This window comes from Lathyrus oleraceus, chromosome 4 (genome assembly GCF_024323335.1).
Source record: "Lathyrus oleraceus cultivar Zhongwan6 chromosome 4, CAAS_Psat_ZW6_1.0, whole genome shotgun sequence".
NCBI lineage: Eukaryota > Viridiplantae > Streptophyta > Magnoliopsida > Fabales > Fabaceae > Lathyrus > Lathyrus oleraceus.
In genome coordinates, this window is record NC_066582.1 from 229,582,372 (window position 1) to 229,603,870 (window position 21,499).

General features: G+C 34.5%; 1 protein-coding gene across 1 annotated transcript; it reads left to right on the plus strand.

Annotated features, from left to right (window-relative positions):
• The first annotated feature begins 1,317 nt into the window (after positions 1 to 1,317).
• On the plus strand, positions 1,318 to 6,757 carry LOC127074736 (probable protein phosphatase 2C 46). Its single transcript, XM_051016083.1, has 5 exons — positions 1,318 to 1,627; positions 1,718 to 2,099; positions 2,766 to 3,133; positions 5,871 to 6,107; positions 6,281 to 6,757. The coding sequence occupies exons 2-5, from the start codon at positions 1,787 to 1,789 to the stop codon at positions 6,539 to 6,541; spliced, it is 1,179 nt and encodes a 392-aa protein (XP_050872040.1). The 5' UTR covers positions 1,318 to 1,627; positions 1,718 to 1,786; the 3' UTR covers positions 6,542 to 6,757.
• Positions 6,758 to 21,499: the final 14,742 nt, after the last annotated feature.

The following is a 21,499-nucleotide window of genomic DNA, read 5'->3' on the forward strand; positions in this document are numbered from 1 at the left end:
GACAAAATCAACCTTCCATGAAAGTGATTTTTGCATGATTCAAGACTAACCTTGTACTCGTCCTCGAGAATTTTGATAACGATATCATCTCTTTTTAATCTATACTTCAGAAATTGACACATGTCTTCCTCAATACTTGAGCAAAAGATTTTGAGCTTGTACCCTTCACTTTGTAACCACGACCTCAAATGTACCCATAGTTTTATCCAATGCAGACACAAACTTTTCAACTTAAACAACCATATCACTAGAGTCCAAGTCTGAATGAGCAAAATTTGTTAAGTTGGAATCTCCAAGCAAAGGCACACAAAGGTGCCCTAACAACTTCATTTACGTTAAGAAGGGAACCAAAACAACTTGACTGTTTTTCCATGGCAATTATAGTCCACTTTAAAACCAATCCCACATTGAAACATAAGCAAACTAACCTAATTAAAAAATTTGCAAGCTTGAAATAAAAACATAAACCTATATCAAATTTCAAAAAAGTCAATAGTAGAATCAACAACCAAAAACATCAAAATGGTTGATTCAAACCAACATAAATCAACAACAAAATATACTAGTAATCAAAAAAAAAAATCCTAAAAGATTACAAACTGCACAAAGAACATAAAGATCACGAAGTGACAAATTTGAGAATCACTCAAAAGAATTTTAAACTAAAACTATAAACCAAATTTTATTTTTTAAATTTATTAAATAAATAATGTATATTACATTACTTGTTTATTAAATTTAAAATGTAAAATTTTGTTTGTAATAAAGAATAGAAAAAGTATAAAATAAAATGTTTTTGTTTAAAATTTAAGATTTATATTAATAAGTTTTTAGTCAAAGCAATAAGAATAACGATATCTCAAAATAAATATTTTTATAATCAATTAATAAAAAATCAATACTATTCTTAATTATTTAATGATATAAATATATAATAAAAATAATATATTTCGGTTAGTAATTATGTAGATATCTGATATTTATTTATTATTAGCAAACTATCTTAATGTTCAATCATTATAATTTTATAAATTAAACTGATCAATAAGAAAATCTATAAAAAAATTATATTGCCTATTTAAAAATAATTTTAAAATCCAAAAAAATTAATAAAAGTTGTCAAAAAAGTTAATGAAATAATCCATTGTTTTTTTTAGTGTTGACCATAAAGACAATATTTAAAAAACCAGTACAAATAAAAAATTATCAAAATAATAATAAATACACAATATTTTTATGATTTTGAATATTTTACTATTGTTAATTAAACAATAGTTGTATGAAGTCAAAGAGAAATAAAAGGAAAGTAAAATAGATTTCAATTTCATTTCTTCATCAGTTTCATTTCACTCACTCTCTCACCCTATGACTCATCATCATTAACACCTTTTCCCTTCTTTTCCCTTCAAATCATCTCAATCCCAATCCCAATCTCAATCTCAAACTCAAAATCTCTCTTCTTCTTCTTCATCATCTTCTTCTTCTCCTTTCTCTTTCTCTATATACCTTTTTCCACCTCACCGCCCCAAATCACAAAAACCCTATCTCCACTCACTTTACTTTTCAACCATCTCTAGATCTAACACCTGTTCCATCCACCACAACACAAAAAATTAAAAATATCACAGTACCTCTCTTACCTATGTTTTTATCAGTTTATTTTATTTTATTTTATTTTATTTCTTTTACTTATTTGTTTAATTGTTTATATTTTCAGGTAGTGTTTGATTGCATCCAATTTTGGATGTAAAGTAAACAGTAGGTTGTTTTGGTGGTGAAATGAGGGATGCTATCAAAGTTGATGGACTTTCTAAGCGCCTGTTGGCGGAGAAGATCCTCGGACCGAAAATCATCCGATGTTTGCGGAAAGAAGGAAGGTTTGCTTTGGTACAAGGATGCCGGGCAACACTTGTTTGGTGATTACTCCATGGCGGTTGTGCAGGCTAATAACCTGCTTGAAGATCAGAGTCAGATTGAGTCTGGTCCCCTTAGTTTTCTTGATACTGGACCTTATGGTACTTTTGTGGGTGTTTATGATGGTCATGGTGGACCTGAGACTTCTCGTTTCGTTTGTGATCACCTCTTCCAGCATTTGAAACGTAAATTAATACCTTTTTTTTCAACTATGTTGTTGTTTTATGTTAATTAGAAGTGTAGATGTTGATGGTTCAAAGTATCTATGCATTTGAGTGATTCACTTTAAAGGGGTCAAGTACTGTTGATGAAAAATCAACTTTTGATGTGATGTTACTTGCTATGATTTGACTCCTCTAAATTTAGTAGATAGTGAAGTGAAAAACAAAATCAGTAGTTGGTATTTCATTTCACTAGTGAACATTGATTTAAGATCAATGGATGATATCTATGAAGCACGGACACCTGAAACACCACAACGGCATGGACATTGACACGTCGACATCGGTAATAATTTGAAATAAATGAATAAATTAGACCTAATCACAAGTGTTAGGGTTGACTTCAGACACAGACACTGACATAGACACATCTTTGTGTCGGTGTTACGGAGGTTGATATTGCTCACTTTTGAATCTAGAGTAAGTTGCTCACTTTAGAGGAGTCAGATCCTACTTGCATATATTTGACAAATCATAATTATGGTTGCTTGGTTTTCTTATCACAAGTTTAAAGAAATACTCACTTTAGAGGAGTTAGTTTAGTCCATGTTCAGTGTTGATTATCATTTCTTGTTGCTTTGGAGCATTTGGGTTGGTGTTTTATATGTGTGTATTTTTGTTTTGTTTTAGGCTTTGCGACTGAGCAGAAGTCTATGTCCGTGGAGGTTATTCGGAAGGCGTACCAAGCCACAGAAGAAGGTTTTCTGGGAGTGGTTACTAAGCAGTGGCCTATAAATCCTCAGATTGCTGCTGTGGGATCTTGTTGTTTGGTTGGTGTGATTTGTGGTGGTTCTCTCTACATTGCGAACCTTGGTGATTCTCGTGCTGTGCTTGGACGGACTGTCAAGGCAACTGGGGAGGTTTTGGCAATCCAGCTTTCGCCGGAGCATAATGTGGCCATAGAGTCTGTTAGACAAGAGATGCATTCCTTGCATCCGGATGACCCAAAAATTGTCGTTCTAAAGCACAACGTGTGGCGTGTGAAGGGTTTGATACAGGTAAGTTCTATAGTGACTGGCATTTTTCATTTAAGAAGAATTTGGAATCTCATTCTCCCAAATTCTTCAGTCCCTTTTTGCGGAAATTTGGAAATTTCAACATTTTTTGCCGTGTAAAAAACTTGATGTAGTATGTTATTAGACTTTATAATATATGTTGTCTGTAGTTTTTCAGTTTAGGGGTATGTTTAATCACATTTTCTGTGGTTGACTTGGTGAGAGTATTGATGAATCATGTTGATTGACATTGTCATTCTCATGATTTATTTATTTGTTTAATTTGCTGTTTTTTAGTCCATTTCTTTTTGTTGGCAAATGCAATATTCAGGTCTTGCATATTGATAAGTATCTAAGCAGTTGGGGAACGCACCCTTAAAAGCTAGATATCAAGGGGAAGAACCAAGCCACTCAAATACTCCACTGAGCATCCCATACTACTCGGCACGGGGCTTGGGCATCCTATAATACACAAACCCCTATCATAGCACTGCCCCTGAGCCGTTAACCCAGCGATTGACACTCTGGCGTTTTACTTGGCCTTTCAGGTCAGCCCTCCGTAGGAAACCCTTCCCCTTTCGAAGAGCCTTCGACAATCAGCTTTGATACTGATTGATAAGTATTTAAGCACTTTGGGAACCCAGTAAAACATAGCTTTCAATGGGGGAAGAACTAAGCCACATAAAAACTACATCGATCATGCACCAGTGTAACGAGAAGTCTAACAAGGTGAAGGGAATGGTGGAGCCACCATGGGCACTTTAGATTTGAAGAGAGCATTAGGTTTGGCCATTTAGGTTTTGGTTTTAAAAAGTGGGTACAGTTTTTTTTTTTGGTTTTAATGAAATGTTTCTGGGCCATTTTTAAGCAAAATAACATGGGCTTTTACAATAGATGCACCATATTTTTTAAATGGTTCTTGTGAACCAGTTTTTTGACTCACCCCTAGGCTTGGGCACCCTAAAATAGCCAAGCCCTATCACACATCTCTAAAGTCACATTTGTGTTATTCCGGTGAAGGCATGCTGTCCACTTGAAAGCCTTAATGGTTGAGGGAGCTTTTTTGACCTTTCAAAGCATATGATCTAGTAATACACAAAAGAGAGTATATAAAATGGTACAATACACAATATAGCTTCTACTCAACTTAAGTTTCCAACTACTGGTAGGTACTTCATTTTTCTCTTGGAATTTCTACAGCAGATAATGGAGTTTCCTCCCTCTCTCTGGGCCCGTTTTTGCTTTTTTGAAGAACATACTCCCTCCGTTTCTTTTTAAGTGTCACTTTCTTGATAAATTTTTGTTTCTTTTTAAGTGTCACTTGCAAAGTTCAAGGTAGTATTAAATGTATCTTTGTCAAAATTACCCCTATGTAATTATTATAGAGAGAGAAAAAGTAAAATGAATGTAATATATAATTAAGGGTATTATAGGTAAAAAGAGAATTATTGTTTAAAAAGTAACAATAATGATAAGCTTTCTTGGTATGTGCAAAAAGTCAAAAAATGACACTTAAAAAGGAACGGAGGGAGTATTATTTTTTACAATTAAACAATTAGATAAGTTTTTCCTTTCCCCAGAAAATTTGTTTGTGTTTTTCTGTGTTGTAAACAGTAGCTTCTGAAAAATAGCTAATTAGAAAGGTGTTCGAAAGAAAAATTCATTCTTCACAAGTGCATTTCATCTATGAAATGTGGCTATTGCTTTGGAGATAATGTATGTTATTACTAGACAATTATTATGTTCAAGTACCAATCATGTAGGGTATCAGAATAATTGTGTTCTAGATACACACTTCCTCAAACCATAATTGCATCTTTTACTGCAAGATACCCGAAAAAAGATACCAAATATAGCTGGAAACTCAACTTGTATTAAATGTTCTTCTTTTATTCCTCTGAATTCTGGATGGATATGGTGATCATAAATGTTATTGAGGTCTAGGACCTAATGTTGTCATTCGTATGCTACAGTGAGCGATTGTGGATTTGCGATGCAGAGGTGATGTCGGGGGCAAACTAGCCCCACACCTGGATCTGCCCTGCCATGGAGTGGGTTTGGGTGAAATTGCCAGCCCTAAGATTTAGGATGTACTAGCTTTCTAGTCTATCGTGTAATTAGGGTTGTTCATGTAATTAGGATTGTTCATGTTTCAGTTCAGTCAGAAAACCGAACCAAACTATTGTTAAAGGTCACCCAAACCGAACCAAACCTTCGTTTCAATTTACTCAGAACCGAACTGAACCAAAAATATTGGTTTGGTATACCTGTTTGGATTTCCGAACCATACCAAATCGTTAGGAGACAGTTTTTCCAAACTGAACCATTTGTTAAAAAACCGAACCGTTATACATTTTTTTGAATTTTTTTGAATTAAAAATTTTGAACTTGTTTGTTTTTGCATTTTTCAGGGTTTGGTTCAGTTTTGGATTGGTTTATTTGTTATTTGATTCTGTCTAGAACAGTGCAACATGGTTTGGTTCACTAACCAAAAACATTGGTTCAGTTATTTTTAGTTCTGTTCGGTAGTTCGATTTGGTTTGACTGTTTTTTGGAACAGTCCTACCTGTAATTGTAGGTTTATTAAGTATTTGATTCTTGATTCAAAGATCTTCCAGCACAGCAAATAAAAGAAATTTACATAAAGGATTCAAGTTTCAAATGAATTGGGTCTCCATATGATGGAAAATTATTTGGACTTGTTATTTAGAATACAGCTTATGGTTTTTTTGTGTGGCAGGTTTCTAGATCCATAGGTGATGTATACCTTAAAAAGGCAGAGTTTAACAAGGAACCACTGTATGCTAAGTTTCGCCTTCGGGAAACTTTTAAAAGTCCAATTTTGAGCTCTGACCCATCCATTTCTACTCATGAACTACAAGAGCACGATCAATTTCTGATATTTGCCTCTGATGGTCTTTGGGAACACCTTAGCAATCAGGATGCTGTTGATATAGTTCAAAATCACCCTCACAGTGTAAGATAAATATACTATACGTTAGGACGAAAGATAAATGCAATATATGGCTGTTTCTATTTTGTTACTGTATGCTTTTTAAATTTTATTGCTTAATTACTACACTTCAAATATCAACATAATAGAGTAAAGGATATATGTATTGTAGACATTACATGTTTTCTATCTTGCAGGGGAGTGCTCGGAAGCTGATCAAAGTGGCTTTGCTTGAAGCGGCGAAGAAAAGAGAGATGAGGTACTCTGACCTGAAGAAAATTGATCGTGGTGTCCGCCGTCATTTTCACGATGACATCACAGTTGTAGTAGTATTTCTTGACTCGAATCTTGTCAGCAGAGCGAGCACAGTAAGAGGCCCTCCTTTGTCACTGAGGGGAGCTGGTGTTCCCTTACCGTCTAGATCTTTGGCCCCAATGGAACTTCCAGGTCCTGGCTGATGTGACTGTATGATCTGTTACCTTTGTATGTAGTGTTGTACTTGTACCCTTAGCAGACATTGAGCTCTGGTGATCCAGCAGCCTGTATATCCAATTTAACAGAGATTAAGAATTAATACATTGTAACAAGTAACTTGGGGTATGTGGCTTGTGTTGAGTAAAAAGTATTATGGAAATAGATCGTCGAGGCCAAACATGAGCTTCGTTATTTTATAATTTAGAGAAAATATTGTTTGCACATCATTTTCTTTTTTTATATGAAACTGAAACATGTCATATTTTTCTCTTCCGGTCAGAAGTGATTTCTGTAAATTATGTGTCATCTCTTTTGAGTGCATAGCTAGTTACATTGCACTGAAATCAATGGTGTTGTAATATGTTGGCTTGGCTTGAGGTTGAGGAATCATTACAGAAAATTCCTATCAGAATTGGCTACTGCAAAATTCGAAAATACTGTTTTCAATTGCATTGAAGGAGGAATATGTGCAATTTCATGTTTTTTATTTGATTGAAAGGGGTGTGTGTAGAAAACTAAGTTGCTTATGGTTATGTGAAAAACATTGCGATTGTTGTAAGTATGCTGTCAATTACTTGTGGAAGCAAGGTTTCTGGGATTGAAGTTAGGTGCAAAAATAATGAACAGAGCCCAATTGTGTTGTGATATAATTTGACATTTACTTTTACGGTTTGAGCACTGGAAGTGATAATTTGTGCTGTCTTGATCTCCAAAATTGTTTTTCATTTCATACAATAACTTCTTTACAACTCCATTTTATGCCGACAAAGTCCAATTCCCGCCAAAAAAGAGAAAGAAACTCATGTTTTCTTCCTCACTGCCTCTTAATTATTGTCTCTGCCATGATAAGTGGAGCACTCTTTGTTCATGTGCTTCATCCAACTTCGATCAAAGCATCTTGAACCTCTGCGCCAAACTGACAAACAATCTCCCGCACATGTAGAAACATGAATATATCATCCATATAGTTCGCTATTAATTTAACAATAAAATTTCGTCACATTAATTTTATTTTATTTTCGCTAAAACATAATAACATTCAAATCAAATATAGTATCCATAAATTTTATTTTTAACCCTAACAAATAAGAAGAGAGATATTGATTGAATATTGGAAGGCTACTGGTTGGTTGAATGGTGAAATTATTGAATTGAGGTATGAAGTATTAAAGAAATTTAAATATGAAATGAAATAAGATTTGTATGGAATGTGAAATGATATTTAAATAATTTTTTTATAATTTATTAACTAATACGAATATCCACGGGCACGAGTATCATTAAACTCACACTCGTATCCATTAATAAATGGATATTTAAATATCAATTTATTTTATTGGTGGATATCCATTAATTTATCCGTCCCATATCCGTGGCGAATTTTATCTGCGGATATACGCGGGTACATATTTTTTTGCACACGTACACACACGCATACACGCACGCACGCACACACGTACACACTGAACATTTAAATTTGAATGTTTTGGTCTTTGATTAAAATCATGTGTTATTTTTGATTCGAATCACTCATCTTTGAAAATTGAAATTGCTCTCTGGACCAAATGATTCGGATCACAAATTGAACATGATGTAAATCATACCTTATTTAATTCAGATAAAGTGAAAATCATGATTTGAATCATGAGCTTTGAGAAACACCCCTTTTGGACCTGTCCATAATGATTTGAATCACAAATCCTTCTTGATTCAAATCACGTTTCTAAAAATCCAATTTTCCATCTCTTATTTAAATAGTTATTTCTTTTGGTGATAGCAACAAGTGTGTAAAATCTATGGTGAAATCCATAGAGACCAAAATGTGATTTTTGTCTTCTCTTCTTAGTGTATTCATCCTTACACCACATTTCTCTCTTCTTCTCCAAAACCAACATCTTGATATTGAATATATGTCAATTCATTATCTTTTTTGTTGCATATTGTTCTTGTGCAATTTTTGTTGTTGTCTTTGTTTGAATTAGAGAGTAAGTTGGTCAATTTTGTTGTGATTGATCAAACTCTTGATATCAATCAAGAACCAAGACCCATTCATCTAGAATCTTGATAGAACCTTGTGTGCGTGTGTTCTTCATTCACCAAAACTGAATTACTTGACTAACACCTAATAATTCCAGTGGTTGGTTGAGATTATCTGGTACTGCTCATCATCTTCACCCTTAGTCTTTTCCCTTTGATTGTGAACCCTCATCTAAAGATTGAGTGTTAACGGAGACTAGTGCTATATTAGGATATCTAATATTTTCATGTGAAACTGGTTCTTGTGTAATAGGTGCAAACATATTTTCTTGAATGCAGTTTGATATTGATTTGTTATCTATCAAGAAGAGAGTTTCCAATATACTCCATGGAAGACTTTAGCGAGATCAAGTATCAGCGGTCCGTAAGGCGGAGTTGGAAGTTCTTCTTCTTTGGTGACGTTGAAGAAAGATTGCTGATAAGTGTCAAATATTGGTGAAATTGTACATGGAAAATTGACACTTATTAGCATGTTTTATAAGATTCAAAACACCAACTTTGTTGTAAATAATTGTTTTGGTAGTTATGTAAATAGATTTTGCTTAAAGTACTCTAATTCGACTCAATTTGTAGGTATTCATGCATGTACAAGAGTTTTGGTCATCAAATGATAGAAGAAATGCTCAACAATCATCTTTGAAGAAAAGCTTCCCATGCCTGTACCCGCACTGAGCGCAACCGTCATACCCCAATTATGCCTCACCAAATTTCATTTTTTTGTGTGGCTTCAATCATAAATTATTCATCCTAGCATTAGGCATGGCAACGGGGCGGGTTGGGGATGGTTTTCACCTCCCCCAAACCCAAACCCGAATCCCCAAACAATCCCCGTTCCCCGCCCCAAACCCAAACGGAGATGGATAATCAAAACCCAAACCCAAACAGAGATGGATAATCAAAACCCAAACCCGTCCCAAACGGGTTCGGGTTGGATTCGGGTATCCCCGTCCCATCACCATTCATTTAGTGAAATCAATTTTTTTAATAGAAATATTCATTTTTCCCAAAATAAAATTATATTACGAATAATAAAATAAAATAATCTAAAAAAATTCCATACATACATTTCAAATATTTTAAATAATAAATCCAAGTTAAAGTATTAAAACATTGGTCACATATTTAATATTCTAAATTATCAAAAATAAATAATAATGTACATAATAAAATAAACGGGGCGGGTTCGGGGTGGGTACTAGTGTCCCCATTACCCGATCCATCCCTATATTTTATAATCGGGGAAAACCCAAACCCAAACCCAAACCCAATCAAAGCGGGTTTTCCCCGTCAACTTCGGGGAGAGTTCGGATGGGTACCCGCGGGTATGAGTTATATTGCCATGCCTACCTAGTATTTATAGTATACATGTCATCAGATTATTCATCATTTCACCTGACTTGGATAAATATCGAATTCATCTGAGGCATCATTAAAAAACTTCATCTGAACATTGCATTTCATTTGGTCAATTGCATTTCATCAGTCAAATGGTTCAAAGATTCATATTTAATCAAATACCATTACCTATCATAAATATTTTCATTTTGTTGACTTTTGTTATTTAAGTTGACTATTTCTTTGTTAATGGTTGATTTGTAACACACTTATTGATTATTAATACTTTGTTGACCTTTCTAAATTTTGTTGACTTTGTATAAAGGTTGACTATGTCATTTGATACATGTTAACAAAACTACATCCATACATTCATAATTTAGGCAATCATGATCTTATTCATGTCAAGTTGACTTTCTTACTCACTTTGACGTTGAATGCATTTTGACTTTGGGAAATAAATCATTTCTATTTCATGTACATTGCTTAATTACTAATGCATTACAAGCTATTTACATGGAAAAATCATAAAAAAAGAAAGCCATTGATAACCATTATCTTGTGAGGTCTTATCGTTGATTTTGTTTTTTGGTTCAAGACATTATAATTCAAATTCATTCAAAGTGCAAGATCAAACTCAAAATCAAAATTTGGAGGGAGATCACTTAGCATGTGAATCAAGTCACCATTACCAATCAAAAACCTTCATTACAAACATCCATTTCATTACAAAAGTCAATTTACAAATTCTACACAAAATAGTACTCCCTTCGTTCCTTTTTAATTGTCTTTCTTTGACTTTTTACGAATACCGATAAAACTAATCAAGTTTACTATTTTTCTAGTAATAATTGTCTTTTTACCTATAATACCCCTATCTATTTATTTATATATTTAACTTTTTCTCTCTCTTTAATAAATAATTAGGGGCAATTTTGACAAATGGCAATTGGTGTTATCTTGAACTTTGAAAATGACACTTAAAATGAAACAAATTTTTTATGCAAAAGAGACACTTAAAAAGGAACGGAGGGAATACCTTTGACCTAGAGTTGACTTTTGGTCAAATCTTAACTTTTTGGTCAAATAGTTGATCAAAGTCAAAATAATCCTCAAACCCTAACCCTTGATCTAGAAATTTTGAGTATGTTGATTACATCATGGATAGTTGATTTAGAGGTCACTTTCAAGTTTGACTTTGGTCAACAAAAGTCAATCATGGAAGGTTGATTTTTTGTTGACCATTCTCTTGTGAGGTCTTATCATTGGTTTTGTTCTTTTGGTTCAAGACTTGACATTCAAATTCATTCAAGACCAAGATTCATATTCAAGAAGTTCATATTTTCAAAATTCACAATTGGAGGGAAACCACTTTTCTTAAGAGCCAAGTCATACTACAATTCAAAGATCATTTTCTTCCTTACAAAAATTATCAAATTCATTACAAAAATCCAAAATCACAAATTCTACACAAAAATACATTTTGACCTAGAGTTGACTTTTGGTCAACTGTCGACGCTTTGGTCAAATAATTGACCAAAACTCAAACTAATCCTAAACATCTTCTAAATCTACTATTCTCTTGATTCTTCATGTAGTCCTCCAATTTCTTCAAGTTGTGCTCCAAAACCTCTTCATGTGTGTTATGCCTTGCCAAGTCTCCTTCATGCCATGCCTAACCCTCATGCCTAGCCAAAACATTGTTTCATATCAAAATTAGCACCAACTCTGCAGTAGTGAAAATGAATTAGCACTATGCACACCCACAAGTTAAGACCAACCATTCAAAGTCAAGAGAATCAAGCCATACCCAAATCAAACATGAACACCATGCAATCATCTAAGGTAATCCATTCCAATCAACATAGTAACATGACCAAGTAGAAATCCTAACAGATTAACTTCTAACTAATTAAAACCAACATTCATAACAAATCCATTAAGCAACTTACAGTTCATTAACACAACCAAGTGATTTTACAGCAAGATTCCCCAACATTCTAAAAAATTTCCAAAGCATTAACATACAGTTCCAATCAATCAGTTCAACTCAAACCAACACAATACCACAATTTCAAAACAATAGTTCAATTCCCTCTAACTGATAAAACTAATTGTAACTAATTAGCATAACTACACTCATAGTTCAAACAGTTCAATCATGGTTAAGGTAATGCACAATAACAAATCCATTCATTCAAGTAGCACAATCACATTTCAAGCATTCCCATGACACTTTAAGTTGCTGGAGCCTAGTAGTGGCAATTCCCATAGCAACTCAGGTGCCATGAGCATAATTCAACATTTCAGTTCCTAACAAACTCAACTATAACTCCCTAATTGTCAAGCTTCCATTAGAGTTCCAATTAACTCCACATCAATTCAAGCTAGCTTCTAAAAACTAACCTTCTCCCTTCATAACATTCACATAACCAATTCAACTTTTCTTCTAAATATTAACTTGAAATAACTAAACTGACGTTAACTACCACAAATTCCTACTAACCTATATTGGCTAACCTTCATAGTAGTTCCTATTAACTAATGCCATAATAACAATAATATTTCAAACTAACATTTTACTAACAGTAAGTTATAGTTCAACCCCATAATAATTATATTCATTACAAAACTAATTAATTAACCAATTCCATTTAACAACATAACCCGTCCCTTTTTATATCAATTTGTGTTTTATTATTTAATTTTAATAATTTAAAATATTAGTTACATGCCAATATTTTTGTATTTTAATTTTAATTTTAATTTTAATTTTATTATTTAAAATGTATATTCATTTTTTTTGCCTTTTTTTACTTCTCTATTTATAATATAATTTAATAATAAGAAAAAAAAAATCATTTCTGTTAAAAAAATGATTACATAAGAGATGGGAGTAGAGCGAGAATATCTGAATCTAACTCGAATCCGTTTGAGACGCATTTGAAAGTTCAATTTATTATCTCTTATCAAGATTGAGACAAGTAACAAGTATTTATTAGCGATTTAGATTTAAATTTGAGAAACATAAAAATCGTCTCCGTCCCACCCCTCCCCGACTCATGCCTATTTTTCACTCTTTCTATATTCACCACAATTTTATTCCACAAATTTTTTAACAATGTTGTGTCCTTAAAACATAATATTGTATTACTCTTTTTTCTGCCCTATATTTTGTGGGTTTTTCTAATAAGATTTTAATGACAGATATTCCATCCCAAAAAAAAGGGTTATAAAGAGCATGATTTTGATTGTGGGTGTCCAATAACAAGTAAATTTTATATTCATAATGCATCTATTACTTGTGGCCTACAAATATGACTCATTATATAAGATTTTTTTTAAAAATAATAACATAATACATTTTTTTCTCTTATACTATTTTGTTTAATTTCATAATATAGATCTTGTTTTATTATTTTCTTAAATTATTAGAGAATTATTTTCGGATAATATTTTTTCTTAGATAGTTACAATGATACATATTAACATAAAGGAGATTTTTTTTATATAATCAATTTTTTAAATTTTTTTTCCAAAAAAACCCATAATTTCAAAAAAATTACATAAATGGACAATTTTTGCCCTAATATGTACATGGGCGCCACCCTAGATGGCGCCTACCCTTAATTGGAGGGCAAGTCGCCACTAAGAGTGGCGCCTACTCCTATTTTTTTTTTTGCTTTTCTTTAATGTTTTTAATTATTTTTTTAAATCTTTTTTAACTTATTTTAAATTTATTAATTTATATTTATTATAAATTATATTAATTTATATTAATATATATATATAAATAATATTATTTACAATATATATATATATATATATATATATATATATATATATTTATATATATTAATTTAATTTATAACTAAATAATATTATTTACAAATTTTTGGGAGAATTAGGGTTAATCATGTTAGGGTTAATTAATCAATTACAATTAGGGTTTATTGATCGGTTATAATTAGAGTTTGGTAGTTATGACCTAATTCAAACCCTAATTCTCCCTAAGACTAATTAATCAAGTGCGACACTAATTAGGGTTAAGTACATTGATGTACAACCTAGATTTTTTCCTATAAATAAAGTGTTATTTTCTTGCATTTTCTTCACCACTATTTCCTATCACTTTCTCTATCAAGTTGAGTTCATGGCATCCCCCAGACCATCATCATGACAACGAACATTATCAAGGCGGCCAGATCCTGAACCAGTAATCTTAAAAAGGGATGGGCATGTTATTTTCTCGCCTGTGAAACCCCCAATGGAGATGAAATTTTGGAACATCCGTTCGTTGGACCAACTAAAAAGGTCCTTGATGTCTTGGTTAGAGGGAGATTTCCAACCTGGTGAAGTCATCAGAAGGATTCAGAGGCTTAGAAGAAGGTTCTCATTTGAAACTGGAGAAACGGAATGTTGGTGGGTTGAAGTTGAAAGCAACATTGATTGCATCCCAATGATGCATGTATCAGATGACATAGTGTTAACTGTTGTAATTTCCTAGATTTTAATGGTTGTTTGTGTTGTTGTTCTTGTATTTGTTATTGTTCTAGTACTTGTTCTTGTTTTAGTACTTGTTCTTGTTCCAGTATTTATTTTTGTTTTAGTAATTGTTGTTGTAATGTTACATGTTTGTGTTTGTTGTTCCAGTGTCATCTTCTATTTGGAATAAAAAGTAAACTTTATTGATAAATAACATTGGTACACAGAGTTATGAATATGAAAACTATGTTGTGGAACTAGATCCACGATATGGACATTTGTTCTTATTATGCCCCAGTTGTCGACATATGCTACACTTCCTCTGCATTTTCTCTGCGACGTCCATTTCGGTTCTAATGCGCCTGCTGTTTGGGCGACCACTTTTATTCCGCCGCATCGATTCGTTGTGCCAAACAATTTCCCCGTCATACTCTGGCCAATATGCCTCCAATGCTACCACCGGAAAGGGATTGTCGTATACATTTAGCAATGTTGCAACTTTGTAGATGAGAGACACTAGCGACAATGCATCGAAGTGGATGTGTGAACGCGCTGCAATGACATGGGAACAAGGCATACGATAGGCCCGAAATTGACCACAGTCGCACCAACAGTATGGTATTAGGACCCTATACTCTTGTCTGGGCAGCCCCAGGTTGTGGTCAATTGTTTCCTTGACACTAAAAGTATGGCCATGGCGGTCGAATTCCGTAACCCGATGGCTGCTGGCTTTGGCAGATTCCTGCCTCATAAATTTCATGCAGGCATCACTATATACTTGACTCGTCTGTAACACTTCATGCCAGCGCTTGCCTCTTGTTACGAACAACGTTGCCATCCGAAAATAGGTCGCACTCACCAAAGCGGTTACCGGGAGGTTACATATGCCCTTAAAGACGTCGATTATTGATTCCACAAGATTTGTTGTCATGTGGCCCCACCTCACCCCATCGTCGTATGACCTAGTCCACTTTGCTCTATCAATATTATCGATCCACCTCCCTGCATCAGAATTTGCCAACACTATTTCCCGGCGGTAGTATTGGAATCCAGGTTGGTTTAATGCATACCCCACGTTTATCAAATTTTGCTTCAAGAAATTATATTTGAACTCCCGCACAAAATTTTGAGCAATATGCCTGATGCAGTAGACGTGCGTAGACGGGGGGTCATGCCAACCATTTGCTGGATTATTGTATGCACTGTCTATAGAAGCGTGCCTGTCAGAAATCACATAAATGCCAGCTTGTGGAGTCACGTGCGTTCGGAGATTCTTAAGGAAGAAACTCCAAGCAGCAGCCGTTTCTCCTTCTACCAATGCAAAGGCTATTGGGAAAATATTAGAATTTCCATCTTGTGCGACCGCCATCAGTAACGATCCTTTGTATTTCCCATACAACCAAGTTCCATCGACTTGAATAAGCGGCTTGCAGAATGTGAAACCGATGATGCAGGGACGAAATGCCCAGAAAAGTCTATGGAATATTCCATTACCTTCTAGACGAGTTCCGTCAGGGGATTGTGCCGGCAAGGTCTCCATTATAGAAACCGTCCTAGGTGAATACAAATGTAGTGCAGCCAGGTAGCGCGGAAGTTGTTTGTATGATTCCTCCCAATTACCGCATACCAGTTCAATTGCCTTGGTTTTCGCTAACCAAGCCTTTCTGTACGACGGTGTATATTTGAAAACAGCAACACAATGGGAGATAATAGTTTTGACCTTGAGTGACGGGTCAGCTTCAACAAGAGGTATTATGGAATGGCAGATCATATCATGGCTAAGTTTGCGATGATCCTGTGCCATGTTTGTGTTGACGCAAGTTTGAGCTTGAGAAATGGACCTTATCGCCCACGCATTATGTTTCTTCTTGTATGATGCCATCAACCTATACCCACACTCCGGGTTTTTGCATAAAATAACGTATCTTTCCGGGTTTGATTTGTTAACATCGTAGTCAACACAGTTTTTCAAGTGCCAGTTTTTTATTGCTAACAGACACTCTTCCTTGGTCCGAAATTGGTCACCCTTCTTTAACTCCTCATCAGACCTCATATATGGGTTGTAGAACATATCTGATGAGGGCTGATCCTCTCCCAAGTTAAGGGTTGTGAAGTGCGCAAGCGGTGAGTAGCGTTGCGTTATAGGTATCTGTACTTGGTCTTCGTCTTCGGAATCACGGTTCACCAAGTCATCAACCACGTCTTCTGCATCATCAACCACATCGTCTTCAACGGGGTGTTCAACATCTTGTTCGTTATCAACCACATGATCAATAACCTGTGACTGAATATTCTGAGTTGGTTGAAATTGTTCCAACACAATGTACAACACTATATAATCGTAACCAGAATACTCATGGTTACGAAACATGTATTGTGCCTCCATGTCATTTTGAATCAATGACTTATAAAACCTGACTGAGTTATTTTCAGAAAAAAAAGATTGTTGATAAAAAATTTGGGACACAGGTTGTCTAAGTTTGGACTCAATCTTTTTTTTCAGATAAGAGAAGTCAGCTCCTCTATTTAGACAAAAACGAGTGCAATCGGTGTTTCTAAATAGGAAGCCAGACATATCACATTCATAAGTCTCACCATTCACGTGAGCTTTGATTTTGTATTGTGATGAAGATGCCATGATATGTGAAGATATGTGTGAAATATGTGAAGATATTGTGAAGATTTTGTGAATACCTTTGTGAAAATTTGTGTGAATACTTATACTCACACATCCACCAAGCCTTCCCCTAGACAAGACAAGTGCAACCTAATCTGTACCAATGCATGCTAACCTATCCACCTAGCCTGCACCTAGCCTGCAAGATTCCCACACATGTCTATCCATCAAATGTCTTCACCACCTAGTCTGCAAGATTCCCACGCATGCCTACATACACGGATTCAATTGTGATGCATGCGTTAGACGTGTCACATTTTTGCATGCAACACTACCACCAAGCCTTCCCCTAGACAAGACAAGTGCAACCTAATCTGTACCAATGCATGCTAACCTATCCACCTAGCCTGCACCTAGTCTGCACCTAGCCTGCAAGATTCTCACGCATGCCTATCCATCAAATGTCTTCACCACCTAGTCTGCAAGATTTCCACGCATGCCTAAAGAATTTTTTTCAAACTCATCTCAAATAGCAGAAAATCAACTAAATATTAATATTTTGAACTGTTTTAATTTTGGTCAAATAGCTTAATAACTGTAATTCATTAAGTATTTAGATTTGTACTCCCAACCTTCATATAATTTTTCTCCAGTTATCAATTGAATCGATTTAACTAAATATTTAAGTATCCATTTAAGTCTCCTTATCTCTACATGCATGCAGCTCCACCTAGCCTGCAAGATTTTCAGACAAGACAAGACTTCAATGTATTCACCACCTAGAGTGGCGAGTTCATGTCTTATCCTGACCTACTGATGCATGCAGTAGACGTGTCAAAATTATTACATGCATGCAGCTCCACCTAGCCTGCAAGATTCTCAAACAAGACAAGACTTCAATGTATTCGCCACCTAGAGTGGCGAGTTCATGTCTTATCCTGACCTACTGATGCATGCAGTAGACGTGTCTTATGTGAAGACATGCATGCAGCTCCACCTAGCCTGCAAGATTCCCAGCCAACTTTGCATGCGTTACTCCTTCCCAAATTTTTGCATGCGTTACATGTGTCCAATTTTTTTACATAATCATACTATTTGAATACGGTTATAAATAGCAGGTCATTCTTGAAAATTTTCATCAGCCACTAACACTTTTATTCAGAGAACTCCGGCGAAACTTTTCATCAATAAACCTACGTTCTACATTACAATCATGTCTCTTCTTACCATGGGCCAATAACACAGAGGCACTAGGGCAAACATTGCCTCATTCGTAAGTTTTTCTTGAACATTGCCTCTTTCGTATGTTTATAATTTATTTTTTAAAACTCCAATCTAATGATTATTTATATTGTTTGTTTTTAAAGGATCCCAAGAAATTTCGTCAACGTTCACACCCTATGGCTTATCCAGACCCATGGTGCGTACCTTACATAGAGCGTACGGGGTTCGGTCATGTTATGCATGTGGTAAATGCCACAATTGATGTGAAATTTATTCTTGCTTTGTGTGAACGTTGGAGACCAGAGACACACACTTTTCACCTACCAATTGGTGAATGTACCGTCACACTAGAGGACGTGTACATGCTTTTGGGTCTTCGAATAGATGGTAAGCCTGTGTCTGGAAATGTTCAACAGCCCAACGAACTATGTGTTCAAATGTTGGGCGTAGATCTGGTCGAGGATGAGGGATCTGCAAAAGCAAGGAGCTAGGGTATTAAACTATCGAGCCTCCAATTCTACCACGACGCTATAATTTTGACTGAGGATTCGTCCGAACAAGAAAAAATAATAAAAATAAGGTTTTACATTATGTTATTGTTTGGGAACTTGCTATTTCCCGAAGGCACGGGAAATAGCATAAACTTTATGTACTTGAGTTTGCTCGAGGACATAGATAGAATAAGCACGTATAGTTGGGGTTCTGCTGTATTGGCTTTCCTATATAGCTCTTTGTGTAAAAATGCACAAAATGACCACTATACATTTTCTGGATGTGCTATTTTGCTCCAAACATGAGGGTGGTGGAGATTGCCGAGGCTAGCCCTCGAAAATCCTAACGTCTACTCCTTCCCCTACGCAACTAGGTAAATTTATGATGTTATTTCATTTTGTATATTTATTCTATAAATATTTGTAAATAATATTATTTATCTTTTTTTGTTTAGGTTCATTGCAACTGGACTAGATTACAGTCTTACCCCGAAAAATAAAATAATATTTTATCGTCAACTCTTGGATCGTCTCCGAGCACAAGATGTATTACCACTAAATCATTCATCTCCTAACTAATTTATTAATATCAAGCATTCTCAATAAATAACATATTTATTTTTTTCTTTGCATTTTATTTGGAGGCCATATTTGGGATTGGAACATCAACCCAACCCCGAAGATGCAGCTGTTTGGACAGCAAAAACGGCTATCATGCGGTTCACCACTGTGGAGATGCACCAAAGTGACCGTGTCAAACTGCAATTTAGAATGCATCAAGAAATCCCAGGCCCCCAATGTCTTTGGAACCTTGGCATCTTAAAAAAGTCAGCCACCAGTGGTATGCCCAAAATTGGAAGGCATTTGCAAAGAAGTTCCGTAAAATGTGGAAAGAGCGTGCCCACTATGTTCTACAATTTCCGGTGGCGCCCAACGAAATGAAGCCGACAAGGGAATATGTGGATTGATATAGAGCAAATACAAATCCAGAAATGATTGTGTATGACCCGTTCTATTTGGACGATCCCCGAATGCAACAACCATATTTCCAACAACAACAACCACCACAATATTCCCAACAACAACAACCACCACAATATTACCAACAACAACCACCACCACCGTATTACCAACAACAACCACCACCACCGTATTACCAACAACAACCACCACAACACATGTCCACCCCCAACCAAATCAACACTACATACCACAAACTCAACCCCAATATCATGAAGATTACCAACACCAACCTCAACATTCCCACCACCATCAACAGTCCCAACACCTACCACAAACTCAATCCCCCCACCAACACCAATCCCAACACTTCCATCACGACGATGTCCCGGGCTCTTCCAGTCCTCTACTTAGCCCCGACACAGGTATACAAGAGGATTACCAACAAGACTACTACACACCACAACAGACATTGTTCTTTAGCCAACCCGATTCAACCCTCAACTACCAAAGGCCACATTTCGAGGGCGCACCCAACAGGAGTCAGTTTGTCCCACCGAGACAAAGCTTTGAGGGCGTAGAGGGCACCCGCCTTTCCTACAGCATTGAAGGGACTTCGACCCAACCACAACGGAAAACGGCAAGGGGACGCGTTAGGACTAGGGGTGGGAATAGGGAAGCACCACCACCACGTGAGCCGTCTAGACGAGTAGTTAGACCTCCCCCGTGCGGATCGTACCAGGGACCGCATAATATGTGATAAATCCCAAATTAATAATGCATTTTAATTAAATTTTATAATATTTGTCTTGTGTATTATTTTAATATAAATATATTGTGTTTATTAATATAAATTAATATATATATATATATATATATATATATATATATATATATATATATATATATATATATATATATATTAATATATATATCTTGTGTATTTTACAAATATATACATAATATTATTTATTTACATGTATATAAATTAATATATTTTAATAATTTATAAATAATATTATTTAGTTATAAATTAAATTAATATATATATATATATATATATATATATATATATATATATATATATATATATATATATATCTTGTAAAATATATTATTTATATATATGTTAAAAAAAATATCTTGTAAATAATATCTTGCAAATATAAATATAAATTAATAAATTTAAAATAAGTTAAAAAAGATTTAAAAAATTAAAAAAATAATTAAAAACATATTAAAAAAAATTAAAAAAAAAAGCAAAAAAAATTAAAAAAAAAAAGAAAATAGGAGTAGGCGCCACTCCTAGTGGCGACTTGCGCTCCAATTAAGGGTAGACGCAATCTAGGGTGGCGCCCATGTATAAATTAGGGCACAAATGTATCCATTTTTACAATTTTTTTGAAATACAAGTTATTTTTGTAATTTTTTTTAAAAATTGTTTATTTAAAAAAAATTCTCACATAAAGAACTGTTTCGATATTTTTCTTTTAAAACTCTTATTTTAGAAGAATTAGGTATTATTATGTCCTCGGTGTTACAGTTTAGTGATTTAGTTGTAAGAAAAATTACTCTGATGACCCGGATATACCCCTGTCACCACACTCCCCCTCCTAGCATTTATAATGATTAATAGTGTTGACTACTAGTTCAATAAAAAAACAAAATCTTAATAAAAATTATTTAAGTCAAAATTTATCTTATACTTTTTCAAACAATTTATTTTTAACTTAAATTCTTCAACTATTTAAGCCAAACTACTTAGTTAATACAATATTGTTTTTCATTTTCAA

Coding starts and splice junctions, on each gene's coding strand:
- LOC127074736 (XM_051016083.1), top strand. CDS start 1,787: ATGCTATCAAAGTTGATGGACTTTCTAAGCGCCTGTTGGCGGAGAAGA. Junction 3,134..5,870: donor GTGTGAAGGGTTTGATACAG/GTAAGTTCTATA, acceptor TTTGTGTGGCAG/GTTTCTAGATCCATAGGTGA. Junction 6,108..6,280: donor TTCAAAATCACCCTCACAGT/GTAAGATAAATA, acceptor TCTATCTTGCAG/GGGAGTGCTCGGAAGCTGAT.